We start from the raw sequence: 25,708 nt of genomic DNA, 5'->3' as shown, positions 1-25,708 counted from the left end.
TAAAGTGGCTACAGTTGGAGCATGCACACAGGATAGTGAAGTAAAGTGGTTACAGTTGGAGCATGCACGCAGGATAGTGAAGTAAAGTGGTTACAGTTGGAGCATGCACGCAGGATAGTGAAGTAAAGTGGTTACAGTTGGAGCATGCACGCAGGATAGTGAAGTAAAGTGGTTACAGTTGGAGCATGCACGCAGGATAGTGAAGTAAAGTGGTTACAGTTGGAGCATGCACGCAGGATAGTGAAGTAAAGTGGTTACAGTTGGAGCATGCACGCAGGATAGTGAAGTAAAGTGGTTACAGTTGGAGCATGCACGCAGGATAGTGAAGTAAAGTGGTTACAGTTGGAGCATGCACGCAGGATAGTGAAGTAAAGTGGTTACAGTTGGAGCATGCACGCAGGATAGTGAAGTAAAGTGGTTACAGTTGGAGCATGCACGCAGGATAGTGAAGTAAAGTGGTTACAGTTGGAGCATGCACGCAGGATAGTGAAGTAAAGTGGTTACAGTTGGAGCATGCACGCAGGATAGTGAAGTAAAGTGGTTACAGTTGGAGCATGCACGCAGGATAGTGAAGTAAAGTGGTTACAGTTGGAGCATGCACGCAGGATAGTGAAGTAAAGTGGTTACAGTTGGAGCATGCACGCAGGATAGTGAAGTAAAGTGGTTACAGTTGGAGCATGCACGCAGGATAGTGAGTGAATGCTGCCTCACCATGTTTTGTCCTGACTTTTTGGAATGGTTAATAGTCTAGAGACCCAGCTGAAATAACTTTTTTTTGTTTTGTTTTTTGTTTGTTTGCTCACCTAACGTTAAAGGAACAGCTCACCCCAAAATCCAAAATACACATTTTTTCTCTCACTTGTAGTGCTATTCATCTATCTCCATCGTTTTGTGTTAGGTGCCTGAGTTTTGGAGATATCGGCCCTGGAGACACCCACTAGCTGCTTGCTAGTGCCTACATGAAACTGCAGCTAGCTAGCAGCTAGTGGGAGTAGGCAAGCAAGCATTCTGGCCTTCTGTCAAATGATTGAACCAGAGGGACGAATCATCACGTCACTAACATCACAGCATGAGGTCTGACTGCTCCCATCAAGCACTGCTGTCAGCTGTCATTCTAAGTGATTTTTTTATGTTTTACACCCGTCTCTCTCTTTCTCCTACAGACTCACCCACCCACCCACGCACGCACGCACGCACACACACACGCACACACACACACACACACACACACACACACACACACACGCAGACTACTATTGCCCTTACTTATGTATGAAGACAGTCTTCATCCCTAGGGCTCGTGCAATAGCACAGGCATGTTGACCTCCAGCGCCACCAAAACATGCCAACATATGTTGAGATGTATCATGGCCCTTGGCCTGCAGGGGGAGAGAGAGAGAGAGAGAGAGAGAGAGAGAGAGAGAGAGAGAGAGAGACACACACACATACACACGCACAGACAAATACGGGAAATGCTTGAAGTTAAATTACTATAAAATGTATGTTGTAGAATCAAATAAAGTTCCAATCAATACCCAAACTACCTGTGTCAGAGCTCTGATTGGCCTGCACATAGCCTCATTAGCAACACGGATGAATCCCATGGCAACCTCCTCCACGCTCATCTCTGATTTGCTGCTTGGGGCTGTGCTGTTGTGTGAGTGCTCATCCCCGTTGCTACTAGGCTGCAAATGAACAAAAAGTCATATCCTTGCTAATCCCTTATGAAATGATTGAGCAAATCATTGTATCATCTTTAAATAAGTAATGTGATGTAACATCAGTGTAAATATAAGCACCAGTGATTGGTTGGAAGACAGGAAGTGGTTGATCTCCTGGGTGAGGTGATGGAAGTGCTTCATGGTCTCGTCCAGGGACAGGGGCTCGTTCTCCCCCGGCCCGAAGATCCGCGGAAAGAAGGAAGGCAGCAGGCGGCCCAGGGCCAAGTTAGCATCTGTCACAGTCAGAGGCCCACCTGGAGAGACACACCGTCACTAACGTCCTTTTAGCTTCTCTTAAAGACCAGTGTTTTAAGTAGGCTTTTTTTTATTATCAGATGCTTCACTTCACAGAGCTGCCTTTCAGAAATTAACAAGGTACCTGAGAATAACTTTAGATTACCAGTTGAAACAGTAGTTTTTTGTATATTCTTATAATGCAAATAGTTCACGAGTTCGGAACCACCAGGTACTGTATGTGCCTATACGAGGGATCAGCCGAGCAGCATTTTGGTAAACAAACCGCGTCACTGGGTGGCAACGGTAATGAGACCCTATGGAGTCAGCCGTGAGTCTCTCACTCTAGCCCCGGTTATGTTGTTTACATTTTAAAAACTGTGACAGTTCACACAACTTTAACACGACATGCATATATTATACATCAAACTCTTGAGCTACTTCTGTTCTCACTCAAAATGTCAAAATATAAGCGATGTGATGTATAGTTTTTGAGATATTAACTCATACTAATAACTGCGGGGGGTTCCGCATTTCTGGGTGGCAAGTGATGTCACGCTGATTCGTCCTATACATCCCCAATCAGTCGCAGTCTTCCTCTGTATGAGCAGTCTTCCTCTGTATGAGGAAGACACACAGCACTTCCACGCATTTCTCCCGTGACCAGCACTGATCACGTCTCTTCTTGGATGTTTTTGTGCACGTACGCGGTAAGGCTCATGCAGCTTCCACGTCTCTACAGTGCTAATCCTATTTTTTTCACTGGTTATTTTTTGAAAGCTAAGCTCCCCCCTAGCCTCATATCAGCGCCTCCTAAAACACTGAACATCATTATTATTATTATATAATAGAAGAAAAACCTAGAAGGCATGAAATCAAGGCAATTTCCAATTGGGAGAAATAACTGAACCTTACGCTAACCCCAGAAATATGGAAGGATATAAGCAATAACTCATGGAAAACAACAAGTTCTCTCATCTGGAGAGAGTATTCCTGGAAAATTCAGCTACGCTTTTTTATCACGCTTTTTTATCCAAGCAAAATACTCTAACGAAATACCACAGACTGTTGGCGGAATTGCGGGGAGGCAGACGCCAACCACACACATATTTTTTTCTCCTGTCCGGTAGAGCTGTGCATCTTCACTGATCTCACGATTCGATACGATTCGATTATACAAGTCTACGATTCGATTCGATTCGATTATACGATGCATCTTAAATCGATGCATCACTTTTTCCGCAATACATGATTTATTTTTTCTCACTTTCTTTTTTCTCACTGTGTGGCTACTTTTAACACATTCACTGCCAGCTGTTTTTTTTTTTTACTGTAGGTAGCTTCTGCCAGAGGGGTTTTTTGAGGATTCTGGCTCATCTTTCAAGACCTGAGGATTCTTTTCTGCTAAGATTTTGTGAACACAAAATATCTAAAAAGAACTAATAGAATGTGTGCTTTCTCTGTCTAAAAGAGTTAGTTTGTAGAGTTAGTAGTTATGTAGGCATTAGCACTTGACCATGGTTTCAGCGTCTGAAAATTTATTCTGAGATAAATGGCTTTTTGTGAAATTCGATAGAACAGTCACTTTAACCATTCATTTTTGGCATCAGTAAGACGTCAGACATCTAAACAATAGTTTTGAACAGTAATTTCCTCCATAACAGCAGGAAACACCCCTCTCCTTCAAACTCCTCCCTCCGTGTGTGTTCTTCTTGGCTGCAGCGGGCGTGTCACAAGCTCGTTTCTGTTGCTGCTGTAACCTCGCGTCACCAGGCTCACTGCTTTGCTGCTGCTCCTGTCTGCTGGCGGCCGCTGTGCAAGTCTGGATGGGCTCGCTCGTTTCTTGGAGTTTCGGTTGAGAGCTTTGATGAAGCTTTTGCGATTCTGGTCTTATTTATGCTGCGTGTTTCAAAGTGTGTTCCACCCGTAATCTATTATGCAAATTTGCAATCCCTCACCGCCAGCAATCAGCGTGAAAGCGAAAGCGTTTTCGGCAATCCATTCTACAGTATGAGAATGGTTTCATCGCGCGTTCCCCTGCAGTTTTGGCTCTGCTTTTTCTAGTCTGGGAGAGCACTGTCGCCACTTAGTGGGTCGGTGGAATGGGTTGTACACGTTCGGTGGCTCCAATATTTATATAAGAGATGTAAAAGGGTTAGATGCACATCCCACTGTCAAAAAAAAAAAATCTTTTTTTTTACGTATTAACACGTCGTTGGCAGTCAACCGTTGGATTTTTTTTGACGTATTAACACGTCATTGGCAGTGAACGTGTTAACACATTCACTGCCAACAGTTTTTTTTTTACTGTAGGTAGCTTCTGCCAAGGGTTTTTTTGAGGATTCTGGCTCATCTTTCAAGAGCCGAGGATTCTTTTCTGCTAGGAATTTGTGAACACAAAATATCTCAGAAGAACTAATAGAATGTGTGCTTTCTCTGTCTAAAAGAGTTAGTTTGTAGAGTTAGTAGTTATGTAGGCATTAGCAGTTGAATACAGCATGGTTTCAGCGTCTGAGAAGAAAAGCTGAGAAAAATGCATTTTTGTGAAATTCGATAGAACAGTCACTTTAACTATTTATTTTTGGCATCAGTGAGACATCAGACATCTAAACAATAGTTCTTTGAACAGTAATTTCCTCCATAACAGCACCCTCATCCCCCTCTCCTCCAAACTCCTCCCTCCGTGGGTGTGTCTCTGGTGGCTTTGCAGCGTTTGTCACAAGCGAATCTCTCCTGCCTGTCTGTGCTGCCTGGCTGCTGGCGGCCGCTCTTTGGGCGAGTCTGGATGGGGCTCGTTTTTCGGTTGTGAGCTCAGCTGGAATGAAGCTGCGTGCGATTCTGGGCTTTCTGTCGGTGTTTCAAAGTGTGTTTCACCCGTAATCTATTATGCAAATTTGCAATCCCCCACCGCCAGCTCCCTGCGCGAAAGCGAAAGCGTTTTCGCCAATCCATTTTCATGAGAATGGCTTCCTCACGCTGCTGTTTTTGCTTGGCTTCGTCTAGTCTGGAGAGCACTGTCGCCACTTAGTGGGTCGGTAAAATAGATTATAGACATTCAATACCTCCCATATTTTTATAGGAGATGTAAAAGGGTTTGATCGACGTCCCACGGCAGTCTCGTCCACGGCAGTCAACCGTTGGTTTCTGCTTGACGAGATATCTCGTCCACGGCAGTGAACGTGTTAAAATAAAAGTGCATTTGGAATTGCATTGTATTATGATCCATAATTAAAATAAACAACTGCATGTACTTACATTCTATTTTATTTGATTATCAATTTTTTTTTTTTTTTTTTTTTTTTTTTTTTTATAATCGATTTTTGATATTTGTTAATCGATTCAGAATCGTCCTATTAAGCATCGCGATGCATCTCTGAATCGATTATTTTCGGCAGCTCTACTGTCCGGCATTAAAACAATTTTGGACCCAAATAGGCGAAACCATGGACAACATCTTTCAGTGCAAACTTAATTTGGGGCCTGAGCAACTCCTACTGGGTAGACCACCACAATTGCTTCTACAACAAGGGGATAAATACCTTTATAGAATCTTAAGAGTAGCAGCAATCAAGCAAATAACAAAAAACTGGCTGAAACCAGAGCTACCACAAATTACGAAATGGAAGAATACAATTAGCGACATTTATAAAATGGAGAGGATTAATCATAACATTAGAAACCTAACGGAATTGTTCGAGACAAGATGGAATATAATAAAAAGAGGGCATATAGAAATATAGAAAAACGCATATTCTAAGATGCACCCCGAGTGAAACCCAACTACCGTATATACCACTTCTTTTTTTCTTTCTTTTATTCTTTCTTTACTAGCTTTTTCTTTTTTTTCATTAACTTTTGTTTCTTTGCTTTGTTTTGTTTTGTTTTTCTTTCTTTGTGCTTACTTTGCTATATATATATATATATATATATAGGTATGTGTGTCTATGTGTGCAGGGCGGATGAATGTGGGTCCGTGAGGGGGTGGAAATGGATGTATGTACTGTATGTATGGATGTGGCATGTGTGTGTATGGATGGATAGCTGTGTATATGGGTATGACTGTATATGTATGTAGGAATGAGGACACTAACCATATGACCTGCAGCAATGTAAGAGTGCATCTAGGTGATAACACTTGTAGAATAGTAAGTAGATCTGAATAAGTAGGTAAGTAGTTCTGAATGGAGAATACCAACTGTTGCCCTCCAGGAGACGCTTTAGAGTCCCAAAATTTAGACGCAATAGACTGAAGAATTCTTTTGTACACCAGTCTATTGGTCTGCTCAATCAGAACAGGTTAACTTTTTGAACTGCTTGCCTTCTGTAATTCTGTGGATTAGTTCTGGATGTCTTGTCTTTGTCTGTTGTGTCTTTCATGTGTAACTTTCATGTCTTTATGTTTTTCATGTGTAACTTCTTGAACGGAGAATGCCATTGGATGCAAAACAAATTTCAGCCTGCTGACAATAAAGTTGTATCGTATCGTATCGTATCGTATCGTAAGTAGATATGTATTCTACAATGTCCTATACATATAAAAATGAGGCCCTTTGTGAGTATGTATATGTATGCGTATGTATGTATGTATGTAGGTATGCACGCATTAATGTATATGTTTTTTTTCCGTTTTGATTGCTTTAATTTCTGTTTTTAGGGTAATGTGTTGGGACCGAGGGGTGGGTGGGGGGACATGCAGTAGATATGATGATCATCATATGTTTTTTTGTTGCACCTTTACTCATTATTTGTGAGGACTACTGTAATGGACTATCTTCTATAAATAAAAAGTATCCAAAAAAAAGAACATCATTATTGCTTTTAAATGTAAACTAATGCTAAATTGCAGTTTTATGTCATATAAATGTGTAAGATGTGTGCTATAGGACACTCCTATACTGAAGTCAGGGTGCAGTGCAGTGTATGGAGTACATTACAGCTACAGCGAGGGACGCTTGAGTTATGTCATCTGTAATTTGAGCAGGAACTTGGACCTTTGCCAACATTCTAAAAGGCATGATCAATCTAAAGATGGGGGAGGGGACAGGTCAAACAAAAGCAGCTCTGGCTCTCCAGATGCTACGTGTCTGACAGCATGGAGCGTGGATTAGGCGTACAGTATATCTGAGACTGGGTGAGAGAGAGGTAGTAGGACATGAAATGTATAACCAACATCTAGCCGCTAGCGTAAGAGATCCATCACCTTTTCTGTAGCAGGCTGGTCCTGGATGTGCGCCTGCAGACTCCGGCCCAACCACAAACATCCCAGACCTGAGAGAGAGAGAGAGAGGGAGAGAGAGAGAGAGAGGGGGGGGGGAGGAGTGCAACAATAGAGAGACCAGGGGACAGAAAAAAGAGCATTCATTGCATAATTAATTAAAATAACAGCATCTGGATTCAGTCCTGTTTCTGTGGAATTACAATGTGAACCTGACAATTGGTTTCAAGAGCCATGTGAGCAGAATCAGACTTTTGGTGCATCCAGATCTCTCACTTAAAGGGATACTCCACTTTTTCGGGACTTTAGTTTGTGCTTCGGGTACTCACCACACAATGAAATATTAATCCAAAATGCAAATAATCAGTCTTTTTGTAAGGAAAAGAGGTCTCTAATTAATTTTATTGAAATTAAAATTATTAATTTTGGATTAATTTTGTGGATTAATTTTGGATTAATATTTCATCATGTGGCGAGTCCCCGAAGCACAACATGTATTTTGGCACCGTGAGATGCGTGTTTTGGCAGATTTTTAACAGCTGTACCATTACCCTCCATTCTATGGCGATACTAACTTAACTTCACGACTGTAGCTCACTGTAAACTGAGCGGACAGTGCCAGTAAGGCATGGTGTATCTTGGTTATGTGGGGGGGATGTGGCAAATGAGCTAAACTCCCGAAAAAGTGGAGTATCCCTTTAACATGCCCTGGTGTGATAGGAAACGTCTTATTGGAACAAATAGTATAATCATAGTAGTAGCCCAGCGTCACTGTCAGTCCTGTCAGTGACTGACTGACCTGAAGAAGAGTCTGGAGCCTCCGCCTGCAGCCACAGTGTTGATATCCAGCTGTGGGGCCTGCAGTGTGACTCCGGCGGTGGTGGCCTCGAACACGTGCTCATACTGGCCCGCATAGCGACTCACATCTGTGGACGTTCCTGCAGGGAAGACGGAAAAGCAGGAATCGGGAAATAAGGAAAGTGTGTCACCGTTGGGATTTTTTCGGTCTTTACTCAGGATTTTTTTTTAAGTATTAATTATCTTCATTTGTAGCACTTTACAAAACACAGTTAGAAAGCACTTTACAAAGGAGTGAATAGAAACAGAAACGATAAACTCAACAGTAAATGCAAAAGGCAATATATTTATAGTCCTTGGACTATAAAAGCAAAGAAAGGAACATAAAAAGGTCACTGACACTGATCAGGCCTATGAAATGATACAGGTGAATTAAAGTACACAAACATGCACCTTGATATGAATTAAAGTACACAACATGCACCTTGATATGAATTAAAGTACACAACATGCACCTTGATATGAATATACATCAGGACTACAGAGTGAATTAAAGTACACATGCACCTTGATATGAATATACATCAGGACTACAGAGTGAATTAAAGTACACAACATGCACCTTGATATGAATTAAAGTACACAACATGCACCTTGATATGAATATACATCAGGACTACAGAGTGAATTAAAGTACACAACATGCACCTTGATATGAATATACATCAGGACTACAGAGTGAATTAAAGTACACAACATGCACCTTGATATGAATTAAAGTACACAACATGCACCTTGATATGAATATACATCAGGACTACAGAGTGAATTAAAGTACACATGCACCTTGATATGAATATACATCAGGACTACAGAGTGAATTAAAGTACACAACATGCACCTTGATATGAATATACATCAGGACTACAGAGTTTGTTTTGAGCGAATCAGTGTCTCTGGCAGCTTTTCAACATCACTCGACTTTCTGCCCAAAAGCTTTGCTACCCCCTCAATCCAGTCCCTATCCCCCCTTTAACATCTGGACCTCAATACCAACGTACTGCTTCCTGCCTCTTCTCCTCCTGCTATAATGCTACTATCAACATACAGTATCCCCCTCCCTCCTCTTCTCACTAGTCTTTTCCTCCCCCTTCCCTGTGGCCTCCCAGCCTACGCGGGACCAAAACCCCAACCCCCACTTCCTGGCTGAGAAACATACATGGATCTAGTTTCTGCTAGCTGAAGGATAACAGGCCGGTTAAGTTGTCAGTTGGTTTAATGATAAGCCCTTTTCAGACATGCATTGAACTCCTGAAGATATCCAGACGTTACTCGGATAGGGTTTATGTGATGGCTTGGTAGATGGCTGTAATATCGCCTTTTCCAGCTTTTCCAGCATTTAATGTTACCGCAACCACTATTTGGCAGCCCACTTTTTTGGGAGATTGCAAACAGCTCACTTTCTGGCACATTGCAAAGCCCACGTTTTCTAACCCTATCGCCAGAATAATATCTCTGATGTAGTCTACATTGAAAACGTAATAAAAAATATGTCTTGCATAAACACGGTGTTTCCCGCAGCACACTTTCTACTAGGTCATGCCCCCCCCCCGCAGCACACTTTCTACTAGGTCATGCCCCCCCCCCCCCCCGCAGCACACTTTCTACTAGGTCATGCCCCCCCCCCCCCCCCGCAGCACACTTTCTACTAGGTCATGCCCCCCCCCCCCCCCGCAGCACACTTTCTACTAGGTCATGCCCCCCCCCCCGCAGCACACTTTCTACTAGGTCATGCCCCCCCCCCCCGCAGCACACTTTCTACTAGGTCATGCCCCCCCCCCCCCGCAGCACACTTTCTACTAGGTCATGCCCCCCCCCCCCCCCGCAGCACACTTTCTACTAGGTCATGCCCCCCCCCCCCCGCAGCACACTTTCTACTAGGTCATGCCCCCCCCCCCGCAGCACACTTTCTACTAGGTCATGCCCCCCCCCCCCGCAGCACACTTTCTACTAGGTCATGCCCCCCCCCCCCCCGCAGCACACTTTCTACTAGGTCATGCCCCCCCCCCCCCGCAGCACACTTTCTACTAGGTCATGCCCCCCCCCCGCAGCACACTTTCTACTAGGTCATGCCCCCCCCCCCCCCCGCAGCACACTTTCTACTAGGTCATGCCCCCCCCCCCCCGCAGCACACTTTCTACTAGGTCATGCCCCCCCCCGCAGCACACTTTCTACTAGGTCATGCCCCCCCCCCCCCCCGCAGCACACTCTCTACTAGGTCATGCCCCCCCCCCGGCAGCACACTTTCTACTAGGTCATGCCCCCCCACCCCCCCCCCCCCCCCCGCAGCACACTTTCTCCTAGGTCATGCCCCCCCCCCGCGCAGCACACTTTCTACTAGGTCATGCCCCCCCCCCCCGCAACACACTTTCTACTACGTCATGCCCCCCCACCCCCCCCCCCGCAGCACACTTTCTACTAGGTCATGCCCCCCCCCCGCAGCACACTTTCTACTAGGTCATGCCCCCCCCCCCCCCCCGCAGCACACTTTCTACTAGGTCATGCCCCCCCCCCCCCCCCGCAGCACACTTTCTACTAGGTCATGCCCCCCCCCCCCCCCCGCAGCACACTTTCTACTAGGTCATGCCCCCCCCCCCGCAGCACACTTTCTACTAGGTCATGCCCCCCCCCCCCGCAGCACACTTTCTACTAGGTCATGCCCCCCCCCCCCCGCAGCACACTTTCTACTAGGTCATGCCCCCCCCCCCCCCCCCGCAGCACACTTTCTACTAGGTCATGCCCCCCCCCCCCCGCAGCACACTTTCTACTAGGTCATGCCCCCCCCCCCCGCAGCACACTTTCTACTAGGTCATGCCCCCCCCCCCCGCAGCACACTTTCTACTAGGTCATGCCCCCCCCCCCCCGCAGCACACTTTCTACTAGGTCATGCCCCCCCCCCCCCGCAGCACACTTTCTACTAGGTCATGCCCCCCCCCCGCAGCACACTTTCTACTAGGTCATGCCCCCCCCCCCCCCGCAGCACACTTTCTACTAGGTCATGCCCCCCCCCCCCCGCAGCACACTTTCTACTAGGTCATGCCCCCCCCCGCAGCACACTTTCTACTAGGTCATGCCCCCCCCCCCCCGCAGCACACTCTCTACTAGGTCATGCCCCCCCCCCGGCAGCACACTTTCTACTAGGTCATGCCCCCCCACCCCCCCCCCCCCCCCCGCAGCACACTTTCTCCTAGGTCATGCCCCCCCCCCGCGCAGCACACTTTCTACTAGGTCATGCCCCCCCCCCCCCGCAACACACTTTCTACTACGTCATGCCCCCCCACCCCCCCCCCGCAGCACACTTTCTACTAGGTCATGCCCCCCCCCCCCCCCCGCAGCACACTTTCTACTAGGTCATGCCCCCCCCCCCCCGCAGCACACTTTCTACTAGGTCATGCCCCCCCCCCGCAGCACACTTTCTACTAGGTCATGCCCCCCCCCCCCCCGCAGCACACTTTCTACTAGGTCATGCCCCCCCCCGCAGCACACTTTCTACTAGGTCATCCAACCCCCCCCCCCCCCCCCCCCCCCGCAGCACACTTTCTACTAGGTCATGCCCCCCCCCCCCCCCCGCAGCACACTTTCTACTAGGTCATGACCCCCCCCCCCCCCCCGCAGCACACTTTCTACTAGGTCATGCCCCCCCCCCCACCCGCAGCACACTTTCTCCTAGGTCATGCCCCCCCCCCCCCACGCAGCACACTTTCTACTAGGTCATGCCCCCCCCCCCCCCTCCGGCAGCACACTTTCTACTAGGTCATGCCCCCCCACCCCCCCCGCAGCACACTTTCTCCTAGGTCATGCCCCCCCCCGCGCAGCACACTTTCTACTAGGTCATGCCCCCCCCCCGCAACACACTTTCTACTACGTCATGCCCCCCCCCCCCCCCCCGCAGCACACTTTCTACTAGGTCATGCCCCCCCCCCCCCCCGCAGCACACTTTCTACTAGGTCATGCCCCCCCCCCCCCCCGCAGCACACTTTCTACTAGGTCATGCCCCCCCCCGCAGCACACTTTCTACTAGGTCATGCCCCCCCCCCCCCCCCGCAGCACACTTTCTACTAGGTCATGCCCCCCCCCGCAGCACACTTTCTACTAGGTCATCCAACCCCCCCCCCCCCCCCCCCCCCCCGCAGCACACTTTCTACTAGGTCATGCCCCCCCCCCCCCCCCGCAGCACACTTTCTACTAGGTCATGCCCCCCCCCCCCCCCCCGCAGCACACTTTCTACTAGGTCATGACCCCCCCCCCCCCGCAGCACACTTTCTACTAGGTCATGCCCCCCCCCCCCCCGCAGCACACTTTCTCCTAGGTCATGCCCCCCCCCCCCCCACGCAGCACACTTTCTACTAGGTCATGCCCCCCCTCATCCAACCCCCCCCCCCGCAGCACACTTTCTACTAGGTCATGCCCCCCCCACGCAGCAAACTTTCTACTAGGTCATGCCCCCCCCCCCCCCGTAGCACACTTTGTCCTAGGTCATGCCCCCTCCCCCAGCAGCACACTTTCTACTAGGTCATGCCCCCCCCCCCCCCCCGCAGCACACTTTCTACTAGGTCATGCCCCCCCCCCCCCACAGCACACTTTCTACTAACTAGGTCATGCCCCCCCTCATCCAACCCCCCCCCCGCAGCACACTTTCTACTAGGTCATGCCCCCCCCCCCCCCCCGCCCGCAGCACACTTTCTACTAGGTCATCCAACCCCCCCCCCCCGCAGCACACTTTCTACTAGGTCATGCCCCCCCCCCCCCCGCAGCACACTTTCTACTAGGTAATGCCCCCAAACCCCCCCCCCCCCCCCCCGCAGCACACTTTCTCCTAGGTCATGCCCCCCCCTCCAGCACACTTTCTCCTAGGTCATGCCCCCCCCCCCCGTACTAGGTCATGCCCCCCCCCCGCCGCAGCACACTTTCTACTAGGTCATGCCCCCCCCCCCCACAGCACACTTTCTACTAGGTCATGCCCCCCCCCCCCCCCCCGCAGAACATTCTGTCCATGCAGCATATGTTCCAGGTGCTAACAGTGCGTTGCCCCCCCCTCACCGCCCATGTCGAAGCCGATGACGGGTTTCTTCTCCGTCTGGCTGTAGGAGGTGATGGCGTAACCCACCACGCCCCCGGCCGGGCCGGACAGAACGGCCCGCGAGCCGCAGAACTGCTCCATGGGAGTCAGGCCACCGTCCGACTGCATGAACAGCACATCCACATCCTGAGCAGAGAGAGAGATGGGGGGGGGTGAAGAGGTCAGTGCCCCATAAAATTTGTTTTATTGAGACAGTAACATTTGAATAAGTCAGTTACATACAGTCTTTGGTGTTTGCCTTTTCTCAAACTTTGTTCCCGCTGACCATTGTACACTGTCTCTGACTGTGAGCCAATCAAATCAATGCAAAACAATGGCTCTGTTATCAAACAGGCTGTTGATTGGCTGCCCGGCTCTATACAAAACACTAGACTAGAGATTAAACCGTTGCAAAGTTTTCCTCCTGTGTCTCCGGTGCCTTAGAGAGTTAACTAGCCTAATACTCTTAACAAAAACATAACATTATTACAGCCACTGAACAGAAAAACATGGGTAAGCAAGTTCTCTGTAAAGCAACACGGCACTGAAAATGGGCTGGGAGTCATATTTAGATGACAGAAAAGGATATGAATTAAAAATATATATTCTTGGCAGGTACATTTTGTTAGCTTTCCAGCCCTAGGCAGCTGAGACAAAGTGAATTTCAGGATGGATGTAACCATCAAACGTCTCCGTTTTAAATGCTTGCTGCATCCGGAAAATCCTGCATGCACCGGTACTTTGTGGAGGGTGGTGGGACAACTTTTACAATGAAAAGTGTGAACATTGAATATTAAATTGAGTGGGGTGGTGGTCTGCGGGCATGTGTTCTATGGTAACACAAAAACACAGATGCACACAAAGCGTCCACGTGAGAACACACAGCACACACCTTCAGGCCGCCCTGGAAGCCAGAGGTGAAGCCTTTCAGATACTGACGGATCTTGGGCGTGAGGTAGGCGTCGGCGCACACCGTGTACCCACGAGGCACCGCCCGCACCATGGCCATCACCTCGCTGGACAGAGACACCTGGCTGAAGCCCAGACGACGTGCCAGAGAGCCCAGCGCTTTCTCATGCTCGCACCATCTGAGAGAGAGAGAGGGGGGAGAGGGAGAGAGAGAGAGGGAGAGAGAGAGAGAGAGGGAGGGAGAGAGAGACGAGAGAGAGAGAGAGGGAGAGAGAGAGAGAGAGAGGGGGGAGAGAGAGAGACAGAGAGAGAGAGAGAGAGAGGGAGAGAGGGAGAGAGAGAGAGGGGGAGAGAGAGAGACATACAGCTCTTATGCAACTCCACTGTTGCCTTACACAAAGTCCTGTGGTATTGTGTTTTGTTATCACTTCAAAAGGTGCCCTCCCTCCTCTCTTTCCTATTGGATGGTGTGTGTGTGTGTGTGTGTGTGTGTGTGTGTGTGTGTGTGTGTGTGTGTGTGTGTGTGTGTGTGTGTGTGTGTGTGTTTTCTGTCTATGGCACATGGCAGGAGGCAAGAATTTCTTAAAGGTCAACAACACCTCTGGTTCCCTGAATGTGTCCTTTTCAATGAGATTCAATCCAGCCGTTTTGATTACTTTTACCATTTGAAACTACAAACACCGTGTGGCTTCCACACAGTAAGCCACATGGGTTCCACAGACATGAGAAACAAGGCAATCTGACACCAGATATTTCTGACATACTGTACATACTCACCACACCCAGAGAGAGAGAGATGAAGAGACAGAGACAAAGACAAGACAAAGAAAACAGGAATCGCATAATTTAGCGATCCTCCGCTCCCCCCCTGCGTAGTTACTGTTGTTAGGTAGGTCAAACCTTTAGCCTACAGCTGACAGTCAAACAAGATTGTCATTGTCAAACATTAATATCTCAACTATACATCATATCGCATATATTTTGACATTGCGAGTGAGAGCAGAAGTAGTCGAAGGGTTTGATGTATAACATATGTATGTAGTGTTAAAGTTGTGTGAACTGTCCCAGTTTTTAAATATGTGAAGTGTGACATCACACACTTTAGGCTGGCTCCATAGGTTGCTACAAGCTTGCTTAACTGTTATTGGTGGACAGAGTAAAAAGGGGCGGGACTTATGAAAGGTCAATTAAGTAACCCAACACAATTAAGTAGAGCTAGAATACAGTAATAGACTCTCCCAGGCGTAGCGATGAAATTCTATGACGCTAACGGTATTTCATGCTTATAGTGACCAAAATGATCACGGTTATCAGTATTATTGCAGTATTGTTAAAATGTGCTGAAAATGTTCAAAAAGGACTGATACACTCACTGAAATAATTTCACCAAGTTTTAAATTGAATACCACAAATAAAATGTGCAGCACTATGCACTTTTTGTTTGCATAAACATTCAGATAATAACATAGCCAATAGGATCTGGTGCAATTTGGACATGCGACATGTTCACTTTGAATCAACTTTGAATAAACAAGCAAACAGCGCTCTGTGCAGCAGCGGTAATCAGACCTACACCGTTCAAATGACAATTAAAATTTGAAATGGTAATACTAACCGGCAGGAATTTGATCACGGTTTATCATTAAAACTGTAATGGTTTCATCCCTACGCTGGCATAGTAGAGTTATGTGAGAAGGAAACAGACAGAGAGGAGTAGTGAGAATGTTGGCAATGATAAAAGAACATCTCTGCGCCTGAGACAGATGTGAGCTGTAGTTACGTGTATGAGTGTAGCAGCAGGACAGCGAGGCTGGTGATCCCCCGGGACAAAACCCCTCTCAGGTCCTCCTCCACACGCTGCAGATCCAGCTCCCTCCACACCTCCAGAGAGTCCCCCGTACTGCCTGAGCAACAAGCACACAAGCTGTGTGTCAATTCATATATGTCATGTATCCTATATCACGGAAATTGCTACAGTATCAAAAACATAGAGTAGAATAATAAAATCCTTATTCGTGTTTTTCCTTATTCGTGTTTTTTGTTATTGTTTTGTTTGGTCTACTATGCACTTTGAGGATGGTGTTGGTTGTCGTTTTGCACTGTCGTATGTATAAATGAGAAACAAGTGTCTGTGGATGCAAGACAAATTTCGGACTCTGTCTGACAATAAAAGTAATATCTTATCTTATCTTATCTTATAATAGAGAAAAGAGTAAGGTTGACATGATGTACTTTTTGGAAAGATTCGTTTTCAGCTTACAGTGGAAGATGGGAACTGACTGCTGACTGCTGACTTCTGACTGGAGTAGGGAGGTTATTCTCTACCAGTGTTGGGCGAGTTACTTTCAAAATGTAATATACTACATATTACTAGCTACTTTCATTTGAAAGTAATAAGTTACTTTACAATATTACTGTCTGTGTAGAGTAACTCATTACTTATAATAACACTACTTTTGCATTACTTTCACCAAAAATAACTGTAGTAGCAAAATTACATCGCCGCCCTGGAACCATCAGAAAAATAATTTATACCATCTTCAAGTCAGTGTCCAAAATTCTAAAATGTTATCCTTTTCCTTTGCTATTGTCCTCTATAGTGGTTATTTATTATTCGGAATGATTGTATCTTTATTTAAATGTGTTTTGATCAAATAAAAAAAAAGTAACTCAATTTGTAAGTTGTGTTACTTGACAGAGTAACTGGTATAACATTACTGAAATCATATTGTAATGAGTTATATTACTGAATTACTGCTAAAAGTAATTATCACATGTAATATGTTACTTTTGTAATGCGTTACCCCCAACACTGTTGTCTACGCATATCATTTACATTGATTGATTGATTGATTGATTGAAACCTTTATTTATCACCGTGTGGAAATTCAGGTGTTCAACAGCAACAGCAGAAGAAGAGGACAGAACAGGCAGAAGACAGTAAAAGGTCAACATCACTCAAACTAAATTTAGCACGAGTAGAAAGAAATACAGCAGCCAAACAAACCCACAATAAAGAAACAGGCCTGTGGTTCATTTAGAATGCGTATGAGACTTTACAGCACTCAAATGATTTTCTATGGACAGTGAGACTGGATCATTTCATACCTGTGACGACACGTTTGGAATCTTTCCTGGGCAGCTGGCAGCCATCTTGGCTGAGGACGACTCGCTCATCCACTTCTATGACCTCCTCATACAGCACTTCGGGCACGGACACCTCCTGTGGATACCAATAGAGAGCCAAAGTGGAACGTCACTTCCTGCTTCACCACTGTACCAGAGATTTTCATCCGCCATTTATTTTCCCATAGATATTTAGTAAAATGCTTATAAAAATAGTTGTACTTGTTCAAACCAAACGGTACAGATATATTTATAAACAGGAGAGATCGCATAACATTTCACTTGGACCAAAAAATGCTGGTTTAAAGAAAATATTTTTTCGATGTTTTTTTTTTAACTTTTTGGTCTGAGTGGAATGTTCTATGGTCTCTCCCGATTCTAAATATAGCTGAACCATTTGGTTTGATCAAGTAAAACCATTTTTATAAGCATTTAATGAAATGTCTATGGGAAAATAAATTGCGGAAGAAAATCTCTGGTACAGTGATGAAGCAGGAAGTGACGTTCACTTTGCCTCTCTATACACACACTGTGCTGTAAAATGGGCTTTTTGTTACTCAACATACAATACATGTGTTTGGGTCCATATATGCTTCTAACTAGGTACAATTAGCAGGTACCAGACAAAATAATGGAAACACAACCGTTTTTGATTTAAAAAACACATTAATTTGAGGGTTTTATTTTTGGTCCTTAGGCAAGTTTGAGTTCTATGCAAAGTACTCTTATCAAAGTGAGAAGGAAAATATGGAAATTTGTGTGAAAAATATGAAATTCAAATTCCAGTTTGCATAATTTACATTCTCTTTGAAACGTGAAGGTTTGGACTCAAAAACCAGTGATAAAGAAGCCACGTATCCTATACTGTGCCTGAGTATTCTGATGCAGAATCCAACCTACAGGACACCCTAAAAACACATTCAGTCCCATATGGATGCTGACCTAACCTCTGAAGGATAGAGTTCAAACACATTCAGTCCCATACTGATGCTGACCTGACCTCTGAAGGACAGAGTTCAAACACATTCAGTCCCATATTGATGCTGACCTGACTTCTGAAGGACAGAGTTCAAACACATTCAGTCCCATATGGATGCTGACCTGACCTCTGAAGGACAGAGTTCAAACACATTCAGTCCCATATTGATGCTGACCTGACTTCTGAAGGACAGAGTTCAAACACATTCAGTCCCATACTGATGCTGACCTGACTTCTGAAGGACAGAGTTCAAACACATTCAGTCCCATTCTGATGCTGACCTGACCTCTGAAGGACAGAGTTCAAACACATTCAGTCCCATACTGATGCTGACCTGACCTCTGAAGGACAGAATTCAAACACATTCAGTCCCATACTGATGCTGACCTGACCTCTGAATGACAGAGTTCAAACACATTCAGTCCCATACTGATGCTGACCTGACCTCTGAAGGACAGAGTTCAAACACATTCAGTCCCATATTGATATGCTGACCTGACTTCTGAAGGACAGAGTTCAAGCTGACCTGACTTCTGAAGGACAGAGTTCAAACACATTCAGTCCCATACTGATGCTGACCTGACCTCTGAAGGACAGAGTTCAAACACATTCAGTCCCATACTGATGCTGACCTGACCTCTGAAGGACAGAGTTCAAACACATTCAGTCCCATATTGATGCTGACCTGACCTCTGAAGGACAGAGTTCAAACACATTCAGTCCCATACTGATGCTGACCTGACCTCTGAAGGACAGAGTTAAAACACATTCCAAATGAGAAATGTTCAATACACCTAAATACAGTGTAAAGATGGCATCTGAGTCACCTGTCATATTAAATGTATGCTTATTTTGACTGGGCCCTATTCTTTTGATACTCCATACATCCATTACTGGTCGTCTGTAAAGTTTTGCACTGGAGGGATTTGCTGCTGCATTTCTTGTGCCTTGCTTTGGGTGAGACGTGCATCTGCTGAATGCCTAACCTGAGTGTAAACATAAAAGCAGATGAGTAGCTTTGATGAGTGACCAACTAATGGTCACTTATCAAACCAACAGTGGGCTGAGGGCAAACTCCAAGACTTGCATCCCTTCTCTCATGAACACACATGCATAGTCAAAAAGACATTTCTTTAGATGGTTATGATGCTCCATTTGACTGTGTTGGTGGGTGTGTAGTTGTGTATGTGTTGTCATTATTACCATATGTATGGTGCAAAATACATGCACATACGTGCAGTCGTGCATACTATGAAACATAGCCACCTTAGCCGGTTACCTGTATGTACCGAATTAGTCCCCCTGATAACCCTTAAACACACCTTTATAAATAATGTGTGAATGAACAAATAAATGTGCATGTGTGTGTGTGTCTGTGCGAGTGTATACTAGGGTTGTCAAAAGTATCGATAGTATCGATACAATACTCATTTGCAACAGGTATCTATCAATAAGTATCAATTTTTTTTTTTGGAATGGATACAATAGTCATTTGGAACAGTATGGTTACCAGCAGTGCTTTCTCTGAATGAAAAATCAAACATACTACTGATTTCACTACTAGAATGTAGAACAGGTATTCCGCAGGGATCCATTCTTGGACCAATTCTCTTTAGTCTATATATAAATGATCTCCCAGCATCCTGTCCAGGAGCTGGTCTACAAATGTACGCAGACGACACTGTCATTTATGTGCCCGGTCGGACCACTACTTCAATTACCGCGCAGCTGACAGAACACTTGGAATCGGTATCAGAATGGCTTGAACGTTCCTGTCTCACATTGAACATCAAGAAAACTGTGTCAATATGCTTCTCATCCAGGAGACGGTCCACACCAGATGGCGTGAGTGAACTAAATAGGCTCAACCTAAAAGTCAATGGTTAACCTATAGACCAGGTATCTGAGGTAAAATACCTCGGATTGAGGTTAGACACTCATCTAAAATTTGAGAAACACATACAGGGGGTGAGCAGAGTTGCAAAGGCAAACCTGTATGCATTTAATTTGATTAGGAACTGTCTAGCATCTTATGCTGCAAATATCTTTATGCACTCTATGATTTTCTCTTACCTGAGTTACTGTGCAACTGTATGGTCTCAAGCTGGTCTGACAGTAACCAGACCTCTTGAATTGATTTATAATCGTGCAATAGAAATCTTGGACAGAAAGCCAATCAGGTTTCACCATTGCCGGGTTATCAAGAAACTAGATATCTTGAATTTTGAAAATGTCATCAAATGTGCTAACTTAAAATTGATCCATAAATGTATCCATAATCAGGCGCCACGTGTTCTCGGCGATATGGTGGTACCACTTGGAGTTTCTGGCACAGCCACTAGGGGTGCTGTGGCAGGGAACTGCAAAGTCCCTTTCCGAAAATCCTCCTTAGGACAAACAGCTTTTTCTGTAGAGGGGGTTAAGGACTGGAACTCATTACCTACATATCTTAAACAAGACCACAACTGGGATCATTTTAAACTCAATGTGAAACAGTATTTGAAGAACCAGCAGTCATGCTCTCACTTGTAACTGATCTGCTGTGCATGTGTGGGGTGGGGGTGTGTGTGTGTGTGTGTGTGTGTGTGTGTGTGTGTGTGTGTGTGTGTGTGTGTGTGTGTGTGTGTGTGTGTGTGTGTGTGTGTGTGTGTGTGTGTGTGTATGTAGGATAGATGGATGTTGCCAGCGTAATTGACTAAGTGTGAGAGTGGATGGGTGTGAGTGTGGATAAAACTCCCCATTTTAAGTTGCTAATCTTATGTTGCTGATGTTATTAATGTATTACATTAACACACTAATGTATATTTACTACATATCTTGTATACTGTACATAACAGATGTATATTTGTTTTATGTTTTATATTTTGTGTAACCTAACAGCTGTATTCTATAGTCTGTATTCTGTACCCTGTTTTTATAATTGCCTTATAACATCTAGGGACAAACATTGCAAACTAGCTTAGGCTATAAATGTCAGGATATATAACAAAGACTGTTTCCTGTGAATACTCTATGTTTATGTACTGTATCTGTCCCTATAGAAATAAACTTTTCAATCAATCAATCAATCAATCTCTCCCTCCCTGTCATTGGTGGGTATCTGTTGCTTCAACAAGCTCAAAGTGTTCTGATAGGCTGATGACTAGAGCAGGGGTAATCTGCTGTGTAAGTGCAAAGTTTTTAGTTTTAGCAGGCCTAGATTATGGAGAAGCGTGCATCCGTCCATCTGTCTTTGTTTATTTTTTATGCCTCTTGATGTGTTGTCATCCCCCCCCCCCCCGTGGTATCGAAAATGGTATCGAGTATCGATATTTTCCTGGTATCGATACTATCGGTATCGAAGTAGAAATTCTAGTATCGTGAAATCCCTAGTGTATACATGCCAGAGTCAATCCTGCACCTTGCTCTAGTTGCACTAAAGCCGTAACCTTCATTTCAAATAAGCAAATAATCCCCTATACTATTGACATATGGACTCACAAGTTAAAAAGTCATCCTTCATGTTTACCTTGCAAACAGTCTGAAACCATATAGTCTCTGACTTCCTTTACACAATGATAAGTACTGGCACAAAGCCAGCCTAGTAGTCTGATCATTATCTCAACTTCTCTGTGAATGATTCCATCAAAGCATACTGGAGTAACTGGCGGACAGGAAAGCAAAGCAGCGTGACATCACTACTAGTATGAGTTGTGCCAAACAAACATGGATATCCCAAAAACTATACATCACATCGCTTATATTTCGAAATTCTGAGTGAGAGCAGAAGTACCTTAAGGGTTTGATGTATAATATATGTAGGTTGTGTTTTGTTGTTAAAGTTGTGTGAACTGTCACAATTTTTAAAACAATTTAGTAAAAAAGCACAGCCTAGAGAGTGAGACACTCAAGGCTGGCTCCATAGGGTCCCATTATAGAGTTACTCCCAGTACACCGTTTGCTTACCAACACTGATCCCTCGTATTATGAGTTAAATACCAGTGTTGGGCAAGTTACTTTCAAAATGTAATATACTACATATTACTAGTTACATTCATTTGAATGTAATAGGTTCCTTTACAATATTGTCTGTGTAGAGTAACTCGTTACTTATTACACTACTTTTGCATTACTTTCACTAGAATAACAGCAGTAGCATAATGACATCGCTGCCAACCATCCTGAAAATAATTTCAACCGTCTTGAAGTCAGTTTAATTGACTTATTGACCTGCAAACTTACTGTATATTTAGGTTTTGGAATCAAGTCTCCATCTCTGTTGTCTAATGGCAGAACTCCCAGATCTGGATCACCACCAAAATCGAATCAATTGTTGTTTTTCCAAAGGCCTATTGGTCCACCAAATTTCATAGAAATCTGTTCACATGTTTTTGAGATATCCGGCTATCAGACAGACAGACAGACAGGCAAAGCAAACCAACTAACACAGGTGAATACTACATAAAGCCATAACCTCCTTGGTAAATGAGGCTGTTGCTGCAGTACTCAGCACTGGTGTCCATCTCCAGTCTCCCACTACTTTGACTTTGTTCAGAGGAAACACCTTCAGAGGAATTCTCTTCTACAGGTGTCTCCTGATTAGATCATCACAGGAAAATAAACACAACCAAAGGCCTTTCACATCAAGGGACTTTCATTGTTCTCTTGCCTGTCCCCTTCCCCTGTCGCCTTAACTACCAAAGTTCAATGCCAACACAGTCCAAATTGAGAGAGAGTTGAAATGGTTGGATAAACTCCCTATTCAAGGTCAAATACTACATCTTTCAACTGGAGTTTTACCCTTTTATTATATGTCGATAATCATTCATGTGGGGAAACGAACCCTACTAACCAAATCAAAGAGCTTGGGTCTGGCCTGTGTGCCAATGTGCAGCAGATCCTTGAAGCCCTTTGTGACGAGAAGGGCGGTCCTTTCTCCTTCTCTCTCCAGCAGCGCATTGGTGGCCACCGTCGTGCCCATTCTGATCCAGCCAATCAGAGTGGTGTCTACGGGCTTGTCCCGAGGAAATACCTGCCCCGTTTCCTGTCAACAAACAAACACACACATAACACACCAACAGTGAGTCAGCATGGCCAGCTGTAGGACATACACACGCACAGCCAAAATGCACGTGAATGAAGACAAATATGGACAAAAAGTTAAACTGTAAAGAAAAGTTGTCTCGAATTTAATTTTTACATAACTTGACCTGGCTGGTCACTTTTCCACCATTCCTCCCTGCACCCATCCATGTGATCACATTCACATTACCTCCTCTAGGACTCTGCGGATGCCCTCAGTGGGAGCGTCTTGGTAGTTCTGCGGGTCGCGGGACAGCAGCTTCAGCACCCTCTCCCGACCATCCGGCAAGCGGGCAAACACATCGGTGAAGGTGCCACCCCGGTCGATGGCAAAGTCGAACTTCCCTTCGGTCTCAGCCATCTTGAAAAACAGAGACAAAAAGGCTGCTCCTGAGGCTGTGATTAGAGACAGAGAGAGAGATTAACTACATCCATAGCCTTCATGTGATTTTAATGTTTTAGTAGCTGGTAGCTTAGCTTACTACATTTTCCAAGTAGCTTGCCCAACACTGTGTGTGTGTGTGTGTGTGTGTGTGTGTGTGTGTGTGTGTGTGTGTGTGTGTGTGTGTGTGTTTTCATGCCAATTGCTAAAATGGGGGGGGAGGGGGGGGGGGGGGGGGGGGGGCTCGAAATGCAGGGTGGTAGAGGCAGAGTAGGCTGGCCGCCCCTGCCATGCTGCATTTTGGAAATTTGCATAATGTTGTGGTCGCACTCGCAGCTATTGCAAATTCGCACGTTTCTTTTCTCTTGCACTTTCTAAGAAAAGCCCAGCTTTACGACACTACCGAAACTAACAGTGTTACACTAGCTACTTTGTGTGCAGTTGCATCAACTTGTCTGAACCAGACTGACATAGATAAATAAATAACACAATAAACACTAGTAATGAGCACTATACGGACACAAGCAATGATTTTTCCAGAGATCTATGAGACAATAATAAGCAATGCCAAAGATTGAAGAAATGAGATAATTACATTGCCTTGATCAGTGCGCTCGAGATGATAATATGTCTCATAATAACTCAACAGCCTGTCTGCTAAACAGCAGCTGCTTGCTGCACGCTCGCTGTAGCCGATCCACAGCTTGTGTACGTTAGGCTAATTCTTTCTCGAACAGGCAGCGAGAAGCATGAAGAATGCTCTTTTTACAGGCTGACAGAGCCGACCTCTTCACTTACCTCTCCGGTGATTGAATACACTTGCAAACGTGTTAATCTTTGATAATCCCGTGACAGTCAGTTCTCCCTCACCTCTCTCTCCGGTGTCTCCGCCAGGTCTCCTTCCTCACAACAGGAACCACGTTGGTTGTCGGCGGCGGAGCGCTTTCTCATTCGCTGAGGCTTTTACTCCACCCACCTGCAAGGAGCGCGTCAGTAAAACGAACTCACCCCTCGTCGCCTCCTGGCAACAGCTGGCACCGTTGAGTCTCCAGTGTCCAGCGAAAATTGTGATGTGATGTGATCTATTATTATTATGATGTAGGAGAAGCCATAAAGAGGGGGAGAGAGAGAGAGCCAGACAGAGAGAGAGAGAGAGAGAGAGAGAGAGAGACACACACACACACACACACACACACACACACACACACACACACACACACACACACACACACACACGCACAGACAAAAGCAGTGATATAATTATGACGTGTCACAAAGGCCCCTAGCCTAGGGCAGTGGTTCCTAAATGGTGTGCCTTCCTTGAGGCAAGTCCAGGTGTGCCTTGGGATTTTGTGACAAGTAACAACCTATTGCAAATATAGGTGACAACTATGCAAAAAGTGGGTGTATTGCTTCTCTGATGCACTGTAGGCAAGTAGCCTAATTTTACAGGTTCAAATGAATTCCTGACTTATTTTGTTAATAAATAGCCTAGCCTATGTAATGTAGCAATCTAGTTGTTTGTCAAAATGTTTAGAGTGATAACACAAGAGGCTATTTTGCACTATACTGTATATAGGTGTGCCTTGAGATTTCATTTGCCCTTTGGTGTGACTCGGGCACAAAAAGTTTGAAAACCACTGGTCTCTAGGGCAGCGTTTCTCAACTGGTGGGTCGCGACCGCCGTTTTGATTGGGTCGCGGACATTGGCCAAAAAAAAAAAAAAAAATTATAGTGGACTGGGAACTTGGTCAGTTCTTGTCGTACAGTCTAGTTGCTTTACCTTTAAACACCTTTGCAATGAGTTTCTCAGAAGAACACGTTTTTCCCTCCAGGACTGTTCAGTTATGTGGACAGTGGTTCTGATCTGATGGCCAGGAGGACTGTTAGGACAGCAGTGCCAAAACTTCAAGAGCCTCTTGAAACTGTGTAGTGGTCATGGTCATGGAGGGTGGGAATGGAACCTGAGAGCCAGGGCCAGACAGCGGATGCTTCCCTCATGGTTATCACCTGGACCATCGTCACACTTTTTGCTTTTACTTCAATTTCTCAGTCCCAGTACACCACAGTCACTCATTTTCCATATTCAATTAAATAACAAACTTGTGTATGAATGGAGTTTTTAGATTTTCACTTCTTACTTTAAAGCTACGGTAACACTTCA

General features: G+C 45.4%; 1 protein-coding gene across 1 annotated transcript in view; it reads right to left on the bottom strand.

The window, feature by feature from the left end:
- The window catches only part of oplah (5-oxoprolinase, ATP-hydrolysing), a 41,452-nt gene extending 17,026 nt beyond the window's left edge, over positions 1–24,426 (bottom strand). The window contains exons 1-12 of the mRNA XM_083632092.1: positions 24,343–24,426; positions 23,353–23,558; positions 22,933–23,124; positions 17,105–17,219; positions 15,777–15,900; positions 13,980–14,175; positions 13,069–13,234; positions 7,970–8,108; positions 7,156–7,223; positions 1,800–1,975; positions 1,545–1,685; positions 1,267–1,379 (exon numbers count right to left, since the gene is read on the bottom strand). Coding sequence (XP_083488218.1) covers positions 1,267–1,379; positions 1,545–1,685; positions 1,800–1,975; positions 7,156–7,223; positions 7,970–8,108; positions 13,069–13,234; positions 13,980–14,175; positions 15,777–15,900; positions 17,105–17,219; positions 22,933–23,124; positions 23,353–23,523 — 1,601 coding nt within the window. The 5' untranslated portion in view covers positions 23,524–23,558; positions 24,343–24,426. The remainder of the gene's footprint in view (positions 1–1,266; positions 1,380–1,544; positions 1,686–1,799; positions 1,976–7,155; positions 7,224–7,969; positions 8,109–13,068; positions 13,235–13,979; positions 14,176–15,776; positions 15,901–17,104; positions 17,220–22,932; positions 23,125–23,352; positions 23,559–24,342) is intronic.
- Between the last annotated feature and the right edge of the window lie 1,282 nt (positions 24,427–25,708).

The sequence above is a fragment of the Poromitra crassiceps genome (genome assembly GCF_964638095.1).
Source record: "Poromitra crassiceps genome assembly, chromosome: 2".
NCBI lineage: Eukaryota > Metazoa > Chordata > Actinopteri > Beryciformes > Melamphaidae > Poromitra > Poromitra crassiceps.
This window is presented reverse-complemented; position numbering and strand designations above follow the sequence as displayed.